The 25,152-nt window shown below is 46.8% G+C and overlaps 1 protein-coding gene across 1 annotated transcript in view; it reads right to left on the bottom strand.

Annotated features, from left to right (window-relative positions):
- Nucleotides 1-25,152, bottom strand: part of KIAA1324 (KIAA1324 ortholog) — a 68,584-nt gene that overhangs the window by 16,854 nt on the left and 26,578 nt on the right. Inside the window, exons 2-8 of the mRNA XM_032604310.1 lie at nucleotides 16,572-16,692; nucleotides 14,096-14,288; nucleotides 8,432-8,579; nucleotides 7,881-7,961; nucleotides 6,834-6,939; nucleotides 6,552-6,701; nucleotides 508-596 (exon numbers count right to left, since the gene is read on the bottom strand). Of these exons, the coding sequence (XP_032460201.1) occupies nucleotides 508-596; nucleotides 6,552-6,701; nucleotides 6,834-6,939; nucleotides 7,881-7,961; nucleotides 8,432-8,579; nucleotides 14,096-14,288; nucleotides 16,572-16,692 (888 nt within the window). The remainder of the gene's footprint in view (nucleotides 1-507; nucleotides 597-6,551; nucleotides 6,702-6,833; nucleotides 6,940-7,880; nucleotides 7,962-8,431; nucleotides 8,580-14,095; nucleotides 14,289-16,571; nucleotides 16,693-25,152) is intronic.

The raw sequence follows: 25,152 nt of genomic DNA, 5'->3' as shown, positions 1-25,152 counted from the left end.
TCAAAAAATGCCTGTTGACTCAATGGCAGAGCAGACTACAAAGGAAAGTCTTTCTGAGGCAGAAAGCCTGGGGGGAAAGAGGGAGCCAGCAGAGACGGAACAAGTCAGGCCATTCTCCAGTGAGCCAGGAAGTAGGAATCATCCCCTTTGCCAGCCCACAAGAGCAGCGCCGAGGGGACAAGTCTCATGAGTTCCGTGAAGAAATAAGTATGCGTGGACAGGCAGCCATTGCCCAGGGGGTGAAGCAAATGTTAGAAACCAAGGAAAAGAAAATGAAGGTGTTTTTCGAAACAGAGCATATGTGAATAAGCAGCAGAACAAATGTGGCAAAAACAGCTTCTGACCTGAAAATAAATGAGGTCATCTCGTTTTACTTCCCCACTGGCCCCAGGGTCAGTGCAGAGGTCTGTGGGGTTTTCTGGGGTGCCAGCTTCACTGGCCGCTGGAGGTCCGGATCTGGCAAAGCCCAAGGAGCAGGCAAAGGGGTCCCATGACCGTGCTACCCACCTCTCCACTGGCATCACAGGCCGTGTGAGTGTAGAAGTAATCTTTGTCTGTGCAGGCTGGCCGCACTCTGCAGGTGGAGGATCCTTTTTCTAAATGGCAGATGAAAGGACAAATATTTGAAGTTAAAAAAGCAGAGCTCTTGACCACTTGCTTACGATGCTATAACGCCCAAGACCTTGGGGTGAGGCACAACACAGACATTGCAGAAAGTAGACAATCCTGCACACCCACCTTCCCTTTGCCTGAGCAGCAACATTTTCCGTCCCTAAATCCCTGCTCAGATACACCCTTTGCGCCTCTCCCTGGTGCTGATGAGAAACCACTGGGCCTGCCCTGTGGAGCAGGGCATGGAGAGGTGGACTGGCCAAAGGACCAGCAAGGAGGGAGGTAGCCAGAAGGAGCATCTTGCAGGTTTACCACCAATTCCCTGGAACTCGCCATCTTCCAGGTGCCTCAGAACCCTGACTGTGCAGGTGGTTTTTCTACTCCTGAAGGGTTGAAGCAAAACATAGGAAAGCTAGGACAGTGCTTCATCCTCTTACTCCAATTCGGTCTCTGAATTGTCTCTTAATATACGCCGAGAATGAAGGGCTTCCACCTCTGTATTTCCCCTTCTCCATGCAACGATCCTACGCAAATAAGGTGACGGTTTAATCCAACTCTTCCCACTTTCCCCACCCCCAGGCCTCACGGCACTCTCTAAGCTTTGACCTGAACTTAATGAAAAATGTTATTATCATTTTTATTTACTTTACTCTCTGTATGTTCTTTTTTTTTAAAAAAAATAGTTATGTATTTATTTATTTCGGCTGTGCCAGGTCTTAGTTGTGGCATGTTTAGTTGCAGCATGCGAGCTTCTTAGTTGCAGAATGCAAAGTTGTAGTTGCGGCATGAGAACTCGTAGTTGTGGCATGAGAACTCATAGTTGTGGCATGCATGTGGGCTCTAGTTCCCCGACCAGGGATCGAACCCAGGCCCCCTGAATTGGGAGTGTGGAGTCTTATCCACTGTACCACCAGGCAAGCCCTTCTATATATTCTTCTTATATCTAGGTTAGTTCTGCTTTAACCCTATGAACCCCTGGACAGCAAGAACTATTTCAATGAATCCCTCTTTAAAGCAATGGATTTCACCTTTTTTTTTTTTTTTTTTTTTTTTGCGGTACGCGGGTCTCTCACTATTGTGGCCTCTCCCGTTGCGGAGCCTGCAGGCTCTGTGGCCATGGCTCACGGGCGCAGCCGCTCCGCGGCATGTGGGATCTTCCCGGACCGGGGCACGAACCCGTGTCCCCTGCATCGGCAGGCGGACTCTCAACCACTGCGCCACCAGGGAAGCCCTGGATTTCACCTTTTTTGAATTACAAACCTTTGAGAATTTGAAAAAAAGGCCAGTTTCCTGTATCCTGAAAAATATACATACTTCCTGCAAATAATTTTTTTTAATTTCCAGGAGATTTACTTTCTCCAGAATAAAAACCACTGCTTTACAGAGTGCCAGTACAATACTGCTTACTACTACTGTCACCACTATTTCTAATATGACTACTGTGTTACCTGCAGGTAAGCAGGTGATAACGGTGAGACCTCTTCTCTCTATTACCTGACACACAGTTTGGTAGAATGGAGTGAGATTTTTAAGTCAGACAGATCTGGATTTGGATCCTGCTTAATCATTCAGTAGCTGCGTCACTTTCGGCAAGTTTCTTAACCTCTCTGAGCCTTTGTGCTCTCACCTGTAGAGCAGGAATAATAACATCTACTTTCTGGAGCCAGCACATACCTGACACATTGTAAGTAAGAATTTGCTAAGTGCTGGTAACTATTATCACCTGGGTTTGTGGGAATTATTTTTATTTGGTAGCTGTCATGGGATTTTTAAAAAGGATTAGAAGTCTCCTTTCTCTTCCAGTTAAGCTTATTTCTCAACTGGTCCCTTCTTCTTCCCAAGGCACCAAATGAGTTGCTAGATCAGAGAATCTCCTAGTTACCGCCTTGTTGGCCCGCACTGGGGAGTTCCCTCAATCACACATTTCCATGCCTCTTCTGTCCCCATCTTAATTAGCCTGGACAAGAGGGAACTACTGGCTGAGAAACAGCTGGGGTCTTCTCAGCTCATTTACTTGGTTAACAAACAAAGGCCTATTTCAACATAGAGGGATCCAGGGACTCCTGGTTTTGACAGACTTGGCCAGGAGAAATTTGGGGGGAGATGCTGAAAATAAGCCAGTTCCCAGGCCCTTGCATACCAGATCTAGCAAATTGCAAGTTACGTGTTAGAAAGTGCATTCCACACAGGGATCTTTCTCTGCTTGTCAACTATTTGCTCAACCTGACACCCCAGCTCCGGGTTTCAGCAAAAAGGGTCCAGCTGTTTACACACTGACAACTTCTAAACTGGTTTTAATAAATGATTAACGCAAATGCTGAGCCAGACCTCACTTTCCCAGCTCAGGTTTCATCAAGGTGTTGAAGCTGGAGACTAGTCATGTTTGAAGGATTGGCCTAGATATTTGTTGAGAAAATGAAAAGTGATTCCTGTAGGACTGGCCCTGGGTAAAACTGTTTGTAGATAAAGTTTATCTTGGGGGCTCCACCTGCTCTTTCTGCACCTTCCTCCTCCTTTCCATATCTTCCCCCGCCTCCGGAAATACAACCTTCTCATTCTGATCCTTTTTATCCAAGGAAAACATTTTCCCTGAAGATTTCGGTACCGAATGCACCCAATGCCCAGCTCCGACACCACCACAGACTCTGGGCAAATCCCTTAACCTCTGTGAGCTTCTCCTAATTCATTTGTAAATGGGGAAATCACCCCTTCACTATGCTACGAGTAATGAGAAAATGTTTTGTAAACTGTAAAGTACTGTACAAGTGACTTATTATTGTTACCTATGCCCAGAGTGGTTTCACACCACAAGAAGACTGCTGGGACAGGCCTTAATGTAAATGAATAAATAAAATCAGTGCTTACTACATGCCAGACACTGTTCTAAATCTTTACCTGTTTTAATCCGTGCACACAATGATGCTATGAGGTAGATACCATTATTGTCATGCCCATTCTAGAGATGAGAAAACTGAGGCACAGACAAGTGATTTGCCCAAGGTGGCACAGCTAGGAAGTGGTGGAGCAAGTATTTGAACCGCAGTGATTTTTTGTTCTGGAGTCCATGCCCTTAAACCCTGTGCTGTTCTATTAGGAAATGAATCCCTAATATTAAACATAACACAAAGGAATTAATCCTAATGATCAAATTTAATCTCTCAACGAGAAAGATGCTTTCAGTCAAGCCTTTGTCCCTGACAACCTCATGCGCATCAGCTCCTCGTTCGTTAGTCTAGGTCCTGGATACGGGCAATGGCACCCGATGCAAAATCTTCTGACTGTAGCTTCTGCCTCCAGCTCTTCCTTTCCTCATCCATTTTCCTAATGGCAACCAGAATGGTCTTTCAAAGGCACAAGCCAGATCATGTCATTCCCAGTTTTACATTCTTTAATGGCTTCAAACGCTGATAGGATCAAATCCCAATTCTGTAGCAATGGCACAGAAGGGTTTAACCGTAACCTGTTCCCTGCCCACCTCTTAGCCTTGGATGCTAATTCTAAGTAAGCTCCAGCAATGCTGAGTTACTCCTGGATCCCTGAGCCTTCTGGCCTCGGCTCACACTTCTTCCAGAATATCCTGCCCCCATCAAATCACCAACTCATCTTTCAAGATAGCTTATCTTTCAAGACCACAGCTAGTGCAGCCTTTCCTCCCTCCCCAGAGAGGACTGACCACTTCCCCCTTTTGCTTCCACCGCACATTACACTCAGTACTCCTATCCTAGCACCTCCTGGACCGTGGAGTTATTACACTTGGTGTTCCTATAACCACATTTCCACTTTTGACATAAGCTGGAGGGCAACACCAGCTGTAACCTTAGCATCAAGTCCAAGCCCTGGCACCCAGTGGCCACTCAGAATATATTTACAATGAATGACTAAATGGTCACAGGGCCTCCTGCCACTCCCTTTATGTACATTCCATCATAGGCTCTCATCAGACTCTCTCTGCATTTTCCCAGTCTCCCACTGACCCTGTATTCTGGAACAATCAAGTCCCAAAGAAACGTGATACTCTTTGTATCCCAAGCTGGACATATTCTTCATAGTAAAATCTCACTTTCCATTTAAAGAGGTGGATGGAGAAATCAGTGGCAAAAGGAGAATAGACGCCAAGAATTCAGACTTCCAAACTAATACCTTCCTAACCGCTCTCTGGATAGAAATCAATTTACATAGCATTGATCAAAACACTCTGTAGGCAGTTCTTCTAGAACCACCTTGCCATTTAAACCCCGTACCACAGCGAGGCTGGAAAGGGAGCTGGAGAAAAAGACTAACAAAGGCCGCTATTGATAGAGCAGGGAAGAGAAATACGAAATTCAAGTGGAAAAATGGGAATTTAGACTTATAGGTAAAAACTTCCCCCAAGATCTAAAAATCTATGTTCTTGCTGAAAGCTACACTCATTTGGCAAGATCTGTGTAGATAAATAGAACTTCTATTCTAGGGATGGTGTAGAAATAAGCAGCTCACGAGGTCAGTGGCGGGTCTTGGCTGAGCAAACACGTACTGTGACGCCTGTGTGAAGGGTGGGTGTGTCTGTGTAGGGATGTGGGTGTCTGGTTAAGAGAGGGCCTTGAGCCGGGTTTGTATATAGTTCTGTGTAAAAAAGGAAAAATGGAATAGTTATGGGCATTTGCAGGGGAAGGGAGGGGACTCTTTCTCTCTCCCTACCTGTTTGTTTCAGAACCTGTCTTGGAGATTGGTCGCTGTGCCAGTCATTGGACCGTCTAAGCACAGGGCCCTCTGGGGACACTGCCCATCTTATACTAGAGCCCTGCTGCTGTCGAGATCCTCTCAAATAACCAGGTCCCGTTTCTCAAAGTTGGGCTGTTTTAGGAAATTATCCAGGGACTGCAGAAATAGGCTGCTTCCCACTGTCCTCTTATTTTCCCTTAGAGCAGTGGTTTTCCAACTGTGTTCCGAGGAACCCTGGATTTCCTGACAAGGCCTGCTTTGAATTCAATGGATGCTTTGAATTCAGTGGATGAAAGATTTCAAGTGTTTTTGATAGCAAAAACACTTTGCTATCAAAGTGTTTTGAGTAACAATACGACCTCATGGGGCTTCCCTGGTGGCACAGTGGTTGAGACTCTGCCTGCCAATGCAGGGGACACGGGTTCGAGCCCTGGTCTGGGAAGGTCCCACATGCCGCGGAGCAACTAGGCCCGTGAGCCACAACTACTGAGCCTGTGCGTCTGGAGCTTGTGCTCCGCAACAAGAGAGGCCGCGACAGTGAGAGGCCCGCGCACCGCGATGAAGAGTGGCCCCAGCTCGCCGCAACTAGAGAAAGCCCTCGCACAGAAACGAAGACCCAACACAGCCATAAATAAAATAAAAAACAAAAACAAAAAAAACCCAATATGACTTCATGGCTCTTCTAAATTAACTTTGATAATAATTGTTATAAATTAAACTGTATAAATTTATGCCTCTTTTATCTACTGTATATATTATTTATAATTATAATCTTAATTAAGGTTTCATTAAAAAAAGATTGCAACCCCTTTCCATAGCTTTCCTAATTCCTCTAATTCTGAGCTGCTTTTGCTTTTTGCCGTGGTGCCCCGCACTTTTTGCTATCTAATACACTATATAATTTACTATATATTTATTATTTAGTTATTATGTGTCCCATTTACATTCCAGAATGTAAATTCCATGAAGACAGGGACCCTGGTCTATTTTTTTCACTGAAGTATTCCAAACACCTAGAGTAAAGGCCTGGCAGATAGTAGAGGCCTGATAAATACTTACTGAATGATTTCATTTCAAGAGTGATTGGCGGATTAGATGGGCTCTTCCATCACCCAGAAAGCAAGTGCTTGAGAAGAATCGTCTTCAGCTTGGCCAAAAGGATGGCTCCACTTCCTGTCTGTCCCTGTGTATATGTTGGTACCCCCCCACCGAACTCTTCCCTCCCTCAGAAACATCACCTGAATATTTGTCAGGGTCACACTGGTGGCAAGAAGTCTCTCCCTTATTGGAATAAGAGTTAGCTGGGCAAAGTTTGCAGCAAGAGGAACCCTTCTGGTCTGCGTATGTGCCTGGTTTGCAGGGGAAGCATTCTGAAGTGTAGGCCACTCCTAGGGAGGAAGAACAACATAGGAAAGCAAGAATTGAGCCTAGAGACTGAGCGCCCTGAGGACTAACCCACACCCTCCCTGCTGAAGTCAGCATCAGACCCCAGACCCAACCCCATTCTCTGTTCTCTGTACCTGTTATGGCGATGTTTCTCACCAGCACAGGCTTAGAAACTTTGGACCACACTGAGAAAGCTGCGGTTCTCCAGTAGAGGACGTTATTGCCTCGATTTAGTTCGACCTAAAAACCACAAACAGGAGGAGTTAGTTCAGTCACAGAGACAGGTATTGCTAATCCATTGCATTAGCCTCCTGTTGGGATCCCCCCTCTTGCAGTCTGCATGGCAGTGCCTATTCTACTCCTCTCTCTCAACTTCCTCAGCGTTGCCCTTCCTCCCAGCTTGGCTCAGCTCCTCTCTCCTTCTTTTTTTCTTTTTATAAATTTATTATTTATTTTTGGCTGCATCGGGTCTTCGTTGCTGTGTACGGGCCTCCTCTAGTTGTGGCGATCAGGGGCTACTCTTCGTTGTGGTGCGCGGGCTTCTCATTGTGGTGGCTTCTCTTGTTGCACAGCACAGGCTCTAGGCGCGCAGGCTTAAGTAGTTGTGGCTTGAGGGGTCTAGAGCGCAGGCTCAGTAGTTGTGGTACACGAGCTCAGTTGCTCCGCGGCATGTGGGATCTTCCCGGACCAGGGATTGAACCCGGTCCCCTGCATTGGCAGGTGGATTCTTAACCACTGCACCACCGGGGGAGCCCTCCTCTCTCCTTCTAAGGCTCCTCTTACAACCCTCTCATGCCCTCTCCCACTTCTCCTTCAGTCACATATACCATGAGCATTTCTATGTTGAGACCAATGAAGGGACCTGAGGGTACTGACAACGGGGTGGCTGAAACTCCCTCATTCTTCTCTGGTTCTATTTATCCATGCCCCAGCCCCAGAAGACTGGGCCTTTAAAGCCGGAAAGCTGCTGGTCCTTGGGGTCAAGCCAGAGGAGCGAGTCGGTTCACATCCACATTATGTCAACTCAGAAGGGGAGAAACTATAGCACCCTCATGTTGTCAGACAACTGCCCTCTAGGGAGAGAAGAGTGGAGGCCCAGATTGGGAGGAAGCACTCTTTGGAGGAAAGGTCCCTGGTCCCTTTTCTGGAATCTCCAGGGAGAAGGCTGCTCTGATACTCACACTATGCAATTCCCATCCTTTCTCTGTGGTTTTCATCCACTTCGAGTCATCTGCATTGGGCTGGCACTGGTCATTCTGAACCTGAGGCAGCAGGAATTTGAGATCAGAGTCTCTCAGCTTTCTAAGGAAACGAGTTGCTTACCCCATGATGCCCCAGCCCTTCAGAGGGCCCTTCTTATGGGAGAAGGACTGAGCTCAGAAGTCATGAGATTTGAAGTATGGCAGGAGCTAGTTACACACACAAGATGTCAGTACGTGGACACTAAAGAAATTACGTGTTAACTCAGAGCTGTTACGTGCCGTTTTCATGTCTGAACAGGGCAGAACACCTACGAATCTCCCAGACTCTATCTACTCTTCCCCCCAGGGTCCTTTGACTTCTGCCTTTCTCTTTGCCTTTTGAAGCCTCAGCTCACTTTGACTACAGTTCTCTCCAGAGGGAAGACAATTGTGAAAACTTCCCGAGCAGGACTATGCGTGTGATTCCTGTAAATGAATGTGAGCCTCGGAGGGTCTTTACCTCCCACCTTCCCCCTCAGCCAGGGGCTTACAAAAAACTCGAAGATGATGCTGGAGTCTGGGTAGTAGTATTCAAAGTTAACAGTGCCAGACTGCTTCAGGTTCACGGCGTACATCAGCGTGGCCGTGCACTCATCCGTGTTGGAGGAGATATAGTCACCCAGAGGAACCCACTTGGACCTGTGAGGGAACAGGAGCCAAGTTCACTGTCAGGAGCCCAGCCCACCAGGGCTTGTGCGATATGCAGGTCTCATGTCCTGCTAGGTCTCTGCAGAATTCCAGACTTGTGATTCACAAGTGGAAGCTTACACCTGAAAATGCTCAGTGAAGAATGACCTCCAAGTCAAGGAGCCTGGAGGTACAGCCAAGAGGAGGACAGGTAGGTGTACCTCCACATTATGCAGAGCTACCCAGAAGATAGACGGCAGGTAAGGTTGTGGATAGGGGGAGGTAGATAATATTTATTGGTTGCTTACTAGCTCCCAGATGATGAACTACATATTCTACATTCATGATTCCTTTCTATCAGTAAGAGGAAATGCAATTTTGTCCCCATTTAAGGGATGATACAACGGAGGCTTGTTGAGTGCCTTGCCCAGTATAACACAGCCAGCAAGTGACAGGGCTGAGATTCAAACCCAGGTTTGCCAAACTCAAAGCTCTCAAAGAAAGTTAGTAGATAAAGGTATTCTTCAGAACTCAGAAGTCCATCCAGTCTAATCCACCCATTTTCTTGGTTTTGGTTTTGGTTTTGGTTTTGAAATGTCCACTTTTAGATGCTGCTAGGAACTGGTTTTTATGGGAAGGGGGAAGGGAGAAGGCATGTTGATTTTGTTTTCGAAATACCTCTATTGTGTCTACTCTACCCAGGGGCTCTTCCTTCTCCTCCCCGCATGTCCCTCAGCTCTGAATCAGCCCCAACTCGCCTCCCTGCATCCAGTCCTGCTTCCTCCAATCCCTTCTCCACAGTGTGGCTGGAGAGAGACTCCAGAACAAAAATCTGACCCTGTCACTTCCCTGCTTGAAACTCTGACTCCCTGTTGCCCTTAGGATGGGGTACAAACTCCTCACCCACTCTCTATGCTCCAGCCCTACAGCATTTCTTTCAATTCTTCTGCCAAACTTTCTCTCACCTCTGGGTCTTCCCACACACTGTTCTCTCTTCCTGGAACAAACTTCCTCCTCCCTCCACCTATTTAATTCCTACTCGTGTCTTAGAGCAAACGTCACCTAATCTGAGAAGTCCTCCTTGACTCCTTTACCTGCCTCTGCTACGTGTGCCCTCAGCTCTCACTGTTCCCTTTCTCGTAATCACAGTCCTCCTGTATTTCATTTAAAACATGTTATGAAATATTTAAGACCCGCCCACACTGCTTATGAAATGCAACACAGCAGAAGTGTTGGTGTACCCCTGGCTAATCTCAACCCCCTCCGCATCACACACACCTTTCCCCACTGTCAAGTAATCACTTCCCTGAATTTGGTGCTTGACGTCCCCATGTGGTTCTCTGCCCTTCACTAATTATGTATGTATTTCTAAACAATATACTGTATGACAGCATTTTGCACGTTTTTATATCTTATGTCCTCACGGATTCTGAAACTTGCTTTTTTTCCCTCAACACGTATAATGATTGTGGGATTCCTCCATATCCATAGTCACATGTGAATAAGAGCTCTTCTTTCACTTTTACCAGTACATAAGATTGCTTTCTATGGTTCGTCCATATTTATTTATGCATTACTTGTTGACGGACATCTAGATTATTTCCAGTTTTTTGCTATTGCGTGCACTCTTGTTAGGAACATTCTCGCACGTCTCCTTCTACGCATATTTGAGTGGAAAGTCTGGGGGTAGAACTGCTGGGTCACAGGGTATGTGAACCTCCAACTTTACCAGCTATGGCCACGTTGTGCTCCAGAGTGGCTGCCGTCAGCTACACCCACCCGCAGCGAAAGACAGCTGTTCTGGCTCCACAACCCCCCCCCCCCCACACACACACATCTGGAACGGTCAGACGTTAAAATTGTTGCCAATATGATACGGTAGGACAGAGTGTCTCAGTGGGCTTTAAATCTTATTTCCTTAACTCTAAGTGAGGTTGAGCATCTTTTCTTAGTTTATTTGCAGTTTGGCTTCCTCTTCGGGTCATACTTGAATTCTTCTTGAATTGCTTGTCTTCCTGCCTGGCTCGTTGATGCTGTGAGGGCAGAGACCAAACTTAACTTGCTCACTTCTGTGCCCCTAGCGCTAAGCCCTGGACCTGGCACATAAGAGGGACTCAGGGCATTAAACAGCTGAATGTGGGAAATGGGTGATCAAAGACAATCCCACTATTTCACTGCTGTGCCTGAGACCAGCCCAGGTCTCCAGTGATTAATAATGGTCAGTTCAGGGGACCTCAGATTAGTCCACTGTTTTCCCCCTGTGTTTGTCAGAATAACATGGTACTTCCAGCTCTTCAACAGTTAGTGTTATTCACAAATGGAAGCATATCCAAAATACCTACGCTGAGCTCATCCAAGATACCCAGCTAACCTAACGGTACTGGTTCTCCTTGTTAAAAGAGACAGCACTTAAAGCTGATGTGCTCCACAGCATCAGCTATAAATAACTCCTGAAGGTGGATGAATAATTCAAAGGATGCCATAAGTGGATTTCATTTGCAAAATGCATCACAATTCTGACTTTTGTCAGAGCTGTCCCTGGTGAAGATCGTTTCACGTTCAATGATAACATGTCTTGATTGATTTCTAATGCCAGGCATCGCTCCAAATCTTTACAAGTATCATTTCGTTTCATCCTTACCACGGCCTCTAAGAAGAGTACTATTTTTATCACTGGTTCTTAGAATGAGGACACCAAGGCATGGAAGAGATTAGGAACCTGCCCCCCGTCATTTAGCTGTGATCTGCTTATACCTGCTTTGTTTTGCCATGGTCCTGGGGAAAAGGGAGGCAAGTTTTCAAAGAGGAATTCTCACATGGTGGCCACCCAGACACACGGCCAAGCTCACACTGGGTAGCACTGTTTATAAATTCAGGTTAGAAAGAAGAAACTGTACAGGAAAACTTAGAGTCTTCCAACGTTTGAGACCCTTTTTAATGCTTTCTCTCATTCTTGTTTCACCTTCACAGCATTTGGTGTTCTGTTCTTCTCTGTGAACGTACAGCATCCTTTCCACGACTCCCTTTTCACTCTTATTCCCTTTTGCTTATCCCAGTTTTGGATCTGAGGACTGTTTCCATCACCTTAGTCCTGAGACATTTACCCAGGAACCAAGGATGACCCCCTGAAGGCTCAGGAACCTGCCATGGAAACTCCATTCAGTTGGCCTGTTGTGTTTTCAATTATTTATTTTGTGTCTGCTTTGTGCCAGGTGTTAGATACTGGAGACACAGCAAAGCACAAGACAGCCCTGACCACCTCCCTCTTGGAGCTTGCATTCTATTTCTAGTGGAGGAGACAGAAACTTATCACGTAGTTAATAACATAGTAATAACTATGGTAAGTGCCATAAGGAGAAATACAAGATGATGTATGTGTGTGTAACAGGGGCCTGTGGGGTGAGGGATGGCTTCTTTGAGGCAGTCACTTTTAGGCAGAGACCCGAGGGTGAAGCAGGAGTCAGCTGGGGGAAGAGTTGGAGAAGAGTGTGTTAAAGGCGCCAGGAGGGCGGGAGCATGGTGGCCAGCTGGCTGGAGCTCTATAAGCAGGAGGAGAGGCACTGGAGAGAGGCTGGAAGAAGGGGCAGGGGGCAGAGGCCCTGCAGGCTGTGACAATGTATTGGATTTTATTCCAGTGGGAATCCACAGAATCCAGAGTTTTGAGCAGCAAAGTACTGTGATTGGGCTTGTGTTTAAGAAGATCAGTCTGGCTGCTGAGGGGACGGTGGCCTGCAGGAAGCTGGGGGTGGAAGCGGAGACCAGCTGGGAGGTGCTAGATGCAGAAGAGGTGGGAGGCGCCACTGGCGGGGTTAGTTTGGGGGCAGTGGGCTTGGATTCAGGTAAATACACAGTCGAGCAGGAAAGCCAGACACTTGGTGGCCTGATAGCAGCTGTTATGGCCTTTCTGGGGCATGGTGGGGAAATCACAAACCCTCTCTAGGTGGCCATTTCCTCTCCATTTCTCCTTTTTCCCCCTCCCAGGAATGTCGTGGAATGCCTTAAGATCCAGGCCCTGAAGCAGTCTGTGCTGTGGAAACACAAGTCGTTTTGAACAGACCCACATCCGGCCTCGCTGAGAGAGAATGATTTCTGGACTTTCACTGCTTCCCCAGACAGGGAGAAAACCCTGCTTGCATGTGCGTGGCGACTGACCGACTGAGCCAGGCCTGCGCCTTGTCCAGGGTCAGTCACGTTCTCTGTTAGGACTAAAATGGGGGTTGATTGTCTTTAACCCACACATTCCCTCTCCTTCCAGCTTGAATCCTCTCCAGCTTTATCTCTGCTGCCAACATTGTCATACTAATGATTTTGACTCACAATATTGAACTCTAAAATAACATTAAAATTGGACTGTTAGAGGCCTCCTGCCTGGCTCACACAATGGTGCTTCTAGGAGATTTAAGTATAGGAATGGGAGACATTGTTCCCAACTTTAGAAATCCAGGTGTAATATAATTAATCCTTTTTTTTTTTATCATTTTGATTGCTTGGGTATAAGAGAAACTTTCATGTACTTTTCTCCTGTATTCTTTGTCAATATTTGACAGAGAGCAGTGGACGATTGTCTTTTACATCTATGCATCCCCCAACTTTTCCTCTCTAGGACTGGATATTGCCTTGCGTGCACTAAATGTTATTTGAAGGTGGCAGCGTGGGGCAGTGGAAAGCTTGGTGTGAATTCCAGTCTCCCCAGTTGTAAGCTAGGTAATGAAGGACAAGTCACTGAACCTCACTGAGCCTCCAGTTACTCATCTGTGTAATGGGAACAATAATACCTATTTCACTGTCACAAGGGTTCTTGTGAGGATTAGAGAAAATAATATACGTAAAGCATCCAGAATAGTGCCTGAACTACAGAAGGCACATCATTTAATTCCAGGGATAGGATACTCCCATCCCGGGAATTAAATATGCAGAGATTTGATAAGGATAGCTCACCCGTTCCGTAAGCACTCTGGGCTGAGCCTTTCAATTACTGAAAAGATTTCCTTCTGAGCTGGAGAATTCTCTGGTCATCAGGATCTCAAAGGGTTTGGAAGATCTCAGCCATCACTGACCAAAGCTCTGGTCCCACTTTATCCTCCCAATCCCATACACTCAGACCAGTTTTAGAAGCTAGCACCAAAGCCAGGAAGATACCCAAGGCTTTGCACATGGTGTTGCAATCAAGTTGAGGAAGTTTATTGGCTGATCCAAAATTCCACATGGAATCCAGTTGGATTTTGTTTTAAAGGGACTGGGCCATTTAATCCTCGTTGATCTTATCCACCTGTCTCTATTTCACCGCGTTTTTCACCTGTCACAAATACCTGTCAGTCGCTGGTAAGCTTAGGTCAGTCAGGCTGGGCTGATGTGGATGTCATGTCCAGCAGTCCAGTGGGGGCCTGCTCTAGCCCTCACCCCGAGGAGCAGGAGAGGAGGCTGTGAAGTGCTCCCTGCAGCCCCCTCCCCAATAGGGGGAGCAGGGAGGTAAGGGGGGCGTGGGGCTGAGGGGGCGGGCGTGGAGTGTGGGGAGAGGGGCGACTCACGAAGTGCAGTTCTCAGTGGAATCTGTGGTGCTGTCCTCGATCTCCACGTTGGTTGAGAGGCTGGCAAAGCCATGGGGCAGCCCATCCCACTCGTCAAAACGGATGCCTGTGCCAAGGGAGTAACGGCCCTCAGCACATGGCTTACACGACTGGTCCTTCATGTCCAGAAACTCCCCGGCTTTGCAAGAGAAGGCTGGAACACAGAGCAGGGACAAGGGTGGGTGGTGAGGCTGCTGTCATGCAGGAGAAGTGGGTGGGTTCTGTGCATCCTAGGGGGAGGAGCAGAGGATGGAGACCTGGGAGTTTCCCCCACTAAGATTTGGAGCCATGGCACATCTTGTATGATTCCACTTCCGTGGAATGTCCAGAATAGGCAAATCCATAGAGACAGAATGGAGATTTGTGGCACCAGGGACTTGGGGGAGGGGGCATGGGGAGAGATTGCTAATGGATATGTTTCGTTTTGGGGTGATGAAAATGTTCTGCAGTTAGATAGTGGTGATAGTTATGCCACTGTGTGAATATTCTAAAGCCACTGAGCTTTATAACTTACAGGGGTGAATCTTCTGATGTAAATTATATCTCAATAAATCTGTTATTTTATTCTATTTATTCTATCTGTCTGTTTATTTATTTACTGGCCACACCACATGGCTTAAAGGATCTTAATTCCCTGACGGGGGATTGAACCTGGGCCACGGCGGTGAAAATGCCGAGTCCTAACCACTGGACTGTCAGGGAATTCCCGAAGCTGATATTTAAAAAAAAGAAAAGATTTAGGGCCTTGTTGCAGGACTTTGGGTTTGTCCCTGTCAGTCTCGTTTCCTAAGGGGTCGAAGGGGTAGCCTCAGCCATTCTGAGAGCTCTCCAGTGAAGAGCATGGTCTCTCGTGCTGACCCCGCTGAATGGCACCTAGCCCTTCAGCCTTGAACTTCCCCCTTGAGTTTCTGGCCTCTGTCTTCTCCTTTCTGGTCCCACTGCCACTGTACTAGTTGGGATTCTTGTGACCTGTTAGTTCAACCATTGCAATGTCCTCCTAACTAGTTTCTTGTCTTTGCTCATTCGGTGGTCAGAAGTATCTTTCTAAAACACTCATATGTACTATTATTTCTGTTATTTAAAAAAATAATCAGGCACCATCCCCACTTTGGGTTATAGAATTAAGCTCTCAGCCTGGCATTCAAATTCTTCCCCAATTTTCCCCCAACCTAACTTTCCGGCTTGATCTCCCACTACAGACCTTTCTCCACCCTACTCCTATCCATCCCCTCCCTGTGTTGCCTCCACCCCAGCCCAGCTCTTCTCTGAATGTGTCTGATGTTCTCCCACCTCCAAGCTTTTGCTCAAGTGGTTCTCCCAGCGGTTCCTGATCCCTAAGCATCCATAACTCCCATTCTTTTCACCTCATACAACACATCATATTGATGTGTGCCTCCCACTAGGCTCTGAGCTCCTCTAGGGACAGTGGCTCAGCGACTGGCACAGACATAGCAGGGGCTACATAAATGTTTGCTGAAAAAAATGAATGGATGAATGGGTGTCTGCTCCTTCCACCAGACTGTACGCTTCTGAAGGCAGAGACTGTGCCTTATTTATCTTTGTGGTTCACATAGCAGGTGCACGTAGTGCTCAAGAACGCTGGCCAAGTTTACTGAAGATGGCTCATTTGTTTCCATTAGTCACACCTCAGTTCTACTCAGATCTTAGCAATATCCATTCACGGATTTAACAAGTACTTATTTGCTCACCTACTGAACCAGGCACTAGGCTAAGCTTATTTTAGATTTTAAATGCCTTCAACCTCCTTTCCAAATTTTCAAGTATTCCTTGATTCTAGTTCCTGATTTCTATTGTTATCCACTGCCCCCCTTTGCGTTTCTAAAAAGAACAGCTCAGGGGGAATAGCTGCCAGTGGTAGCAAAGTTGTAGCTGCAGAGTCCCAGAGGTGGGGTGGGAGCTGCAGGGAAGTCACTGCCTTTCCGGCTGCATGGTCAGCTCCACAGTCAGGGAAGATTCTTGTTCCCTGAAGTAATGCCCAGTGCATTTTAAAGGTCTGTCTCTGCAGAAAGTTATCTTCTCTGGCTTCTTTTTCAAGAACGACTGCAAATCACAATCTTTCCTAAATGAGTGACTGTGGCTAGTGAGTGTAGGTTGGAGAGAAATGCACAGCCAAAAAAAGAAAATGTATGCAAACAGAGAAATATCTAAGTGGCACACAGCCGGAATTATTTTTACTTTATACCCTCATGGGATTTAAATCTGAAATAAAACAAAGTAAATTGAAATACCCAGTTTGCATCCGCGAAATAACACTTCTGCACCAAATCTCAAGAGGTTTGGGGATGAGGACTGACCGGGTGGGAGGGGGGCGGGGCGAGATCTGATTCCTTAAGGCAGCCACACTGTCAGGAAGTGCCTAACTTGGATGGCAGGATGCTTGGGGCAGAGGCCAAAGCTGAGAGGCAGGGCTGCTTACAGCACTCGGTGCCCTTGACGGGGTCAGGGAGGCTGGTGCACAGGCCCGGGGTATGCGGCACGGCGACCCTCCACCTGGAACCCAAGCTGTCACACGCAGTGTACTCGTAGTGGTACTCAGACTGCAGATGAGAGAAGAGTGGGCAAAATGTGCATTAGTAGTGGTCAAACATTAACAGCTTCCTACCCACTTCCTGTCCAGCACAATGGCTACTGACACTCATCATCACAGTAACGGGCCCTGGGTCCCCGGCAGGAAACAAGGCATCATGAAACCAAATGATTGTTATCAAACACGTACACGAGCTACGGTTATTGGATCATTCCTCCCCACCGGCCATGGTCTCGTTCCTAGAAACCACCCCCCCCTTTTTTTTTTAAAATGACTCTCTTTGCAGTTGTGTATAAATGTCCTGATAGGCCAGAGGAATGTGAGAAGGTAACTAAAGAACAGGCTACAAACAGGTGGGATTTTTCTTGTCCCAAACTGCAGAATTTATGAGCAGGGACAGGTCCATGAAAAATTTACAAAGGATTGTGACAAAAGCTGTATTTCTGTTTCCCTGATTTCCTTGCATTCTTCATGCTCTCTCCTTTTCTCCAGAAAAACTATGAATTCCCACCTCGAATTTTATGAAAATGTCACATTTAGCCCAGGCAGGTGATAGGTTCTCATCACATGAGCCTATTCATGCCTAATTTCTCTGTGCAATGGAAACTCACAGCTCAGTTGCTTTACCTGAACTAAGAATAAACTGAATAACAACAACAAAGCTGCCAAATCAAGCATTAAATAAAACAGCAAGAGCCACAACAAAAATCACAGAAAGCACTACTTGGGAAAAAGAAAGCACAATAAACGTGCCAAATACTCTTCAACATTTCTTCCTCTTTTAAATCTCATAATAAACAACAGTCCATAGAATTAATGTGAATTTGGGCTTCCCTGGTGGCGCAGTGGTTGAGAGTCTGCCTGCCGATGCAGGGGGTGCGGGTTCGTGCCCTGGTCCAGGAAGATCCTACGTGCCGCGGAGTGGCTGGGCCCCGTGAGCCATGGCCGCTGAGCCTGCGCGTCCGGAGCCTGTGCTCCGCAACGGGAGAGGCCACAGCAGTGAGAGGCCCACGTACCGCAAAAAAAAACAACAAAAAAACTATAAGAATTAATGTGAATTTGGTTCTGATAAGCATTTTACAATCCTCACTTACCAAAAACTATATTCAAGCCCTAAAGTACTTTGTATTACTGTATCCATAAGAAAAATAGAATTAATGTCCCCCTTCTACCCATATGAAAGGATGATTGCATAATATATAAATGCAAGGAGCTGGGGCTAAAACTGAGACAGTTTGAAGTTGGCTAACCTAAGAATGTATCAGAACCAAAAAAAGAAATCTTTACTTTTCCGAGGGGTTAAATAGACTGCCTTTCATCTCTTCTAAGATGCGTATTTCTTTCACATTTTAACATCTGTGAAATCAAGTTGTGGCTTATAACTGACACAATTAAGGAAGCATCGTGTCATGTTTTAACTGATGGAGTTTTTCCTTTCTTTTTGGTACATAAAAAACAGTTCTATTTCTCCTGTGCTAGCCTGGCTTCTCGCGGCTTCCATGGAACCGTAGACACACTAGGGGTTCCCTGTACCTTATGCTATTCACTCCAGGCCCATCTACTAAGCATAGGCTTTCTTTTGGTCTTAGAAGCAGTGTTATTTCAGACTTGTGGAAATACAGTAAACATATTGTTTCTTGATTTGTAGTTTCAGAAACTTAGGGTGATGACAGAACAATTTTAGAGCTCCATTTTTATTGTCTTCTATTATAAATATTTACCAAATATATATTGTCTGCTCAGCACTTAGAGGTACTAGATGTTGTGTCCAGGGTGGCTCAGGACAGCAATGCATAAACTGGGCACTTTCATCCAGAGGGAGCAGATGTGGAGTAGAAGGAGGAGTTGGGGGAATTGTGAGCCTAACTTTTTTTTTTTGGCGGTACGCGGGCCTCTCACTGTTGCGGCCTCTCCCGTTGCGGAGCACAGGCTCCAGATGCGCAGGCTCAGTGGCCATGGCTCACGGGCCCAGCCGCTCCGCGGCATGTGGGATCTTCCCGGACCGGGGCGTGAACGCATGTCCTCTGCATCAGCAGGTGGACTCTCAACCACTGCGCCACCAGGGAAGCCCCTACTTTTCCTCTTAATTCCATTCTTTGCTTCATCCCAGAGGACTCTGAGGATAAATAAGGCAACTACACATATATCAATTCAGGTCTAAAAATGATACTCTCCAAAGGGTTTTGCTGCAAGAAAGAGGGGTAAAATCCACAGTATGTAAATTAAATGGAGAACTGAGTGAATCAGGCAGAACGGACTCGATGTTCTGTCCGCGAACGTAATTATGCCTGTCATCTGCACAGTGCTTTTACATTCCCAAACACCATCTTATTTGATCTTTAAACTCCCAGAAGGCAAGCAGAGCCGGGGGCGTTTCCTCCATTGCACAGATGAGTAAACACTCTCCATGGGGTGAAATGGCTTGTCCAAGGTCACACAGCTGGTAAGTCCCTGAGCTAGAACTCAGGCTTTGCTACCAGGAATCTTCCATCCTCATAAGTCCCATCAAACACAAACTCACACTGGGAGAAATTTAACAGCCAAATTTAAAAATTAAGCAAGGCAGTGTTGGTTGTCTGCCAGCAACCAGGCTCGCTTCTGAGGCCTGAGAAGTGGTGTTAAAACATCTAATCTGGGGCTTCCCTGGTGGCGCAGCGGTTGAGAGTCCGCCTGTCAATGCAGGGGACGCGGGTTCGTGCCCCGGTCCGGGAGGATCCCACATGCAGCAGAGCGGCTGGGCCCATAAGCCATGGCCGCTGAGCCTGCGCATCTGGAGCCTGTGCTCCACAACAGGAGAGGCCACAACAGTCAGAGGCCCGCGTACCGCAAAAACAAACAAACAAACAAAAAACATCTAATCTGTTCGAGCACATCATTTCAGTCACTCTGACTGCATTTGGCCTCTCGGAGACACATGGGCCAAGCCTGCTTCTCTTTGCATCGTCTTTCATTTGGTGCCCCCTGGGTCCTGCTCTGGTGGGAGGTTTGCCGGGAAAATGCTGGTTCCGAACCTTAGAAAGTTTCCCTTTCAATATGTGCTACTTTACTTCATGTCACTTGGGGATATTTACACCACCCAATGTGGCTGGCTCTGCTGCAGCTGTTTCAAATCTGAACTATACTTTGCGATCTCACCATCTAAGACATAGGCTTAGACAGACAGTTAAATCAGAGACATAACTGGCAGCGCTCCTCAATTATATTCAGAGTTCTGTGAACAAATCAATTCCCCCACAGTACCTCAGTTTAACCCGTGATCTGTCTTTGAGAGCATACAGTCTGCATAATATACGGATTCACAAAGGAGACACACGAATAGATTTAATTCGTATGTCCAGCATACAATTCCTTGCTCTCCCCATTCACAAAGATATGACACAAATCACAATTTTAAATGGGGCACAGGAAGCAGTGGCTGCTGCCTGTTCATCGAGGAAAGAAGGGAAGGGTTTGAAAACGAGGGGTGGGCATCTTACTTAATCTGCCCTCCCCTAAATCACCCAGCCACATGTAATGCTCCCAGGCAACACAAGAAATTAGAGGGAAAACCCCCAAAGCTGGGATCTGCTTTGCCAAATATTGGTAACGCTGATCTTTCAGCTCCAGAAGAAGGATTCACTCAGACCCACAATGTTTGGGGTCCTTGCTGTCTGGGTAATGAGTGGGCTGCTGAAATGAAAAAATAATCACCAAGCCAGGATGGTGCCTGGATGCAAATGTGTGCTTCTTTCCACTTTTCCCCCTTCTTTCAAATAACATGTCTTAGTTTTTTAAATGATTGTCCAAGTAATAGATTAGAGACTAGAGATTTGTATCACTGGTCTACAGATTAAGTGCTAGAGAGGCACGTGGTCGCTATCTACTGTGGAAGATGTACAAGGTGTAAGCTGATGAGCTGGTGCCAAAGGGATGTGGTCCATGGCAAAGGTGGTGCTTAGCTTCTCTGGCACGTGCACTAAGTAAATAGGCGAGCTAGAAGGGATTCGACACCCCATCACCACATGGGGCTCAACTTCTCTCAGCCACAGCTGCCTCATCTGGAAAATGGGGACACACAAGTACCTGCCTCTCCAGAAAGCTGCCCAACTCAGAGTGTGAGTAAAGTTGAAATCTAGCTCAAGTTCTTCATGCTAGGCAGTGTGCCCAGAAAGGGGGTGCCTTTTTCCCACGGGTAGTAGGTTGGTTGTGATCATAAATAAGATGCAGGTCAAGCACTTACAGCAGTAGGTTTGTCAATCTGCAAAACATCTTAATGGAGTAGGTATTATTATTTTGCCATTTTACTGATGGGAAAACTGAGGCGTCAAGAGGTGAAGTTACCTGCTCAAAGGCCACATAGCCTGGAGATTGCCAAGCTAGGACCGAACCCAGGCAATCTGAGTCCGTAGCCTGTGTTCCAGGCTGCTGGTGTTTGAGGGCAGCCTGTGTGGGCTACAGTCACACTCAGTGAAAGTGTGTCTGGGGCCCGGCACTGGCACTCAAGCTGCTGAAAACTTTGCAACAAAAGCCAAGGCATTAAAACCTTTGTGAACAGGGCCCAAAGGGGAAACAGTCAAGCCTGGCGCCATGTGGAATGGGAAGGCTGAAAGGCACTTAAACCTGGTTGGAGGACCTCCCCGTCAGGGACGCCTGCGGTTCTTGCCTGCCCACTATCCACAGTTCCCTCCCATGCAGCAGAGCCTCTTCGGAGGATACATCCCCTCCTTATTCTATTCCGTCTAGGCGGGATTGTCAGAAGAGGTGGCCATCTGTCGTCTGCCAAGGCACGGACACACGGCCCACACAAAGCAAATCAGAGGCTCTCTCTGGGTAAGCAGGAGATGGGATGAGGGGGTGAGGCCACTTGGCCGTGAGTAGGGACCTGAAGTCGGTGGGAACTCAGGGAAGGATGAGGCAGGAAAGTGGGCTAGCTGGGGATAAGCCCCTCCTTACTTCTCAGCTCTACCTAGGGCTGGCGTTGGTGCCCCTCCCCAGCCAAAATCCACAGCAGTCATAAAGCTGAAAATTATGCCAGGTGAAATAAGCCAGCCACAAACGAACAAATGCTGTCTGATTCCGCGTATGTGAGGTGCGCAGAGTAGTCAAGTTCAGGAAAAGAGAAAGCGGAACAGTGGGTGCCAGCGGCTGGGCGCCCAAGTACAGAGTTTCAGTTTTGTAAGATGAAAATAATTCTGTCGATGGATGGTGGCGACGCTAGCACAACAATGTGAATGTCCTTAATGCCCGAGCTGTACACTTAAAAATGATTAGGATGGTACATTTTATGTTATGTGTATTTTATCACAATTTTTTAAAAAAGTTATATTACAGGAACATGCCCAGTCTCTGATTTATCCTAATAAGTCCCCCAGAGAGTAGAAGCAGGATCATCTGGTAGTCTAAATTTAAGAAATATCCCCCAAATAAGATTATGTATGTCAGCTAATTGGATGGCCAAGTTCAAGAGGGAGGAGTGGAGGAAGGAGTGGAAGACAACAGACTGGAGTGGACATCATGACAGTCTCCCTGGAGATGCCCATGGTGGTTCCCTGATGCTTATGTGTTTGCCATTGACAACTCTTTGAAGCATTGCATTGCAGGTGTGCAAATAAATATTAATGCTAAAACTACTTTTTTCAAACATTCTGCTCTTTTGGAATTAAAATGTTTAAATTCTGGAAATACTGTTAACTTGGAACATGTCAGACGTTCTAGGAAAATGGTGTTAACTCATTCCATGTTCAACAAGTGTTTACTGAGGGCCTATTGTGTGCTAGGTTCTGGTGAAGCAGTGGTGTCTAAGACAAAGTCACAGCTCTCAAGCAGCGTAGATGTGTATGAGGCGGGGAATGTGGGGCAGGGATGCAATGGGGAGGAGACAGACTATAAACACTTATGCATGTGCTAATTTCCAGTATTCTACCGTTCTCTACAATTATTTGTCATTGTACACTCTTGTTGGCCCCACTTTCTCCAGAGAAGGAATGCTGAAGCACTAAAATGATGGTATTTGTAGGTGGAGCCTTTGGGAGATAATTTAGTCATGAGGGTGGAGCTCCCGTGAAGGGAGTAGTGCCCTTAGAAGAAGCGAAGCAGAGCTAGCCCTCTCTCAGGCCTGGAAAGGATATAGCATGAAGACGGCTGTCTGCAAACCAGCAAGAATGCTCTCACCCGATACTGGATCTGCCAGCACCTTGATCTTGGACTTCCCAGAACTGTGAACTTTCCAGAGCTGTGAGAAATAAACTGTTCACGTTTTAAGCCACCCAGTCTATCGTATTTGGTTTTAGCAGTCCGAACAGATGAAGACAGTGTCTAGGGACTCTGGCAAAGACCGCAACATGTCTCTGACTCCAGCTTGACACGAACCATTGAACCACACTGTTTCTTTTTCAACTCATGATAGTTTGAAAGTCATGACAAGCCAGACCTGACAAAAAGATAGCCTAGCTGCCTAGAAGTAACCTCTGCCACAGCAGAGAAGACAGAGATGGCTACGACTGTCCGAGGGAGAAGCACTGGTGACTGGGTGGCAGTGAGGTCTAGAGTTTCAGTGGCCTTCTTCCTGCCAGGGCATTTCTCCAGCCCAGCTGGCCAAGAACACTGGCAACGGGTGGCCCAGACTGACTGGAGAGTCCAAGGGCTGCTTCCCAAACAGGGCCTCCAGTTGTTAACATTGTGGGTATGGCACAGGCTGCAGAGCTCCTGGGGCCATGAGGGCTCAGTGAGCTGCTAAAACAAGCAGTCAGAGAGACTAAGAACAAATGGGTTAGTTGGGCATTCGACACTCTGGGCCTCGGTCTTCTCATTTGTAAAATGAGGAAGTTGGATTTAGGCGATTTCTAGCTTCTAAGATTCCTTCCAGTTCCAATACCTCATTACGTTATGGTTGGTGTGTGCATGGAAATCTGTTCTTTCCACCTTTTCCCCTCTTCCTTCAAAATGGCACTTCTGGGCTTCCCTGGTGGCGCAGTGGTTGAGAGTCCGCCTGCCGATGCAGGGGACACGGGTTCGTGCCCTGGTCTGGGAAGATCCCACATGCCGAGGAGCAGATGGGCCCGTGAGCCATGGCTGCTGAGCCTGCGCGTCCGGAGCCTGTGCTCTGCAAGGGGAGAGGCCACAACAGTGAGAGGCCCGCGTACCACAAAAAAAAAAAAAAAGGCACTTCTCAGTTTTTAAAATAATTATCAAAGTGATAAATGTTAAAATTGTAGAAGAGCTGAAAATACAGGCTAGAATTAAAAAGGGAATTAAAATCTGCCATAAGCCTACCAAGCAGAGATCACTAGTTGTAACGTTTTATTGTATTTCTTTTCAAATTCATTTTCTATACATGCATATGCATTTTAAAAAACAAAATGAAGGGGCTTCCCTGGCGGCACAGTGGTTAAGAATCTGCCTGCCAGTGCAGGGGACACGGGTTTGATCCCTGGTCAGGGAAGATCCCACATGCTGCGGAGCAACTAAGCCTGTGCGCCACAACTACTGAGCCTGTGCTCTAGAGCCCGTGAGCCACAACTATTGAGTCCACGTGCCACAACTACTGAAGCCGCACGCCTAGAGCCCGTGCTCCATAGCAAAAGAAGCCACCGAAATGAGAAGCCCGCGCACTGCAACAAAGACCCAACACAGCCTAAAATAAATAAATAAAAAACAAAATGAAGATCATATGGTATGTGGTTTCTTCTTCTTTTTTTTACATTTTAGGTCACAAGCACTCTCCTGTGTCTTTAAGGTTTTGCACCATAACTTCTCTAACCATTTTCCTGTTGTCAGACATCGAGTTTTGTCCAATTTTTCCTTATTTTAAATAGCACTACAATGAAGCTTTATGTGTGTCTCTGATTATTTCCTTTGGAGAGATTCCCAGAAGTGGGATTACTAGGGTAAAGAGTATGAGTTTCTTTAAGATTCTTGATCGGGGAGGATATTTCTAAGAGAAAACAGACATTTCTAAGTCTTTTTTTTTTTTTTGTGGTACGCGGGCCTCTCACTGTTGTGGCCTCTCCCATTGCGGAACACAGGCTCCGGACGCGCAGGCTTAGCGGCCATGGCTCATGGGCCCAGCCGCTCCGCGGCATGTGGGATCTTCCTGGACCAGGGCACGAACCCGCGTCCCCTGCATCGGCAGGCGGACTCTCAACCACTGCGCCACCAGGGAAGCCCTCTAAGTCTTTTTTATTTCTTCACTTTTTACTACAATAAATTTCAAATATATTTTTATTTTTTTATAAATTTATTTATTTATTTTTGGCTGCGTTGGGTCTTCATTGCCATGCGTAGGCTTCTCATTACGGTGGCTTCTCTTATGGAGCACGGGCTCTAGGCACGTGGGCTTCTTGTGGCATGCAGGCTCAGTAGTTGTGGTGCACAGGCTTAGTTGCGCCGCATCATGTGGGATCTTCCCGGACCAGGACTCGAACCCGTGTCCCCTGCATTGGCAGGCAGACTCTTAACCACTGTGCCACCAGGGAAGTCCCTCAAATATATA

Source organism: Phocoena sinus, chromosome 1, assembly GCF_008692025.1.
Source record: "Phocoena sinus isolate mPhoSin1 chromosome 1, mPhoSin1.pri, whole genome shotgun sequence".
Classification (NCBI taxonomy): Eukaryota; Metazoa; Chordata; class Mammalia; order Artiodactyla; family Phocoenidae; genus Phocoena; species Phocoena sinus.
Note: the sequence above shows the minus strand (reverse complement) of the source record. Positions and strands in the feature narration are given on the sequence as shown.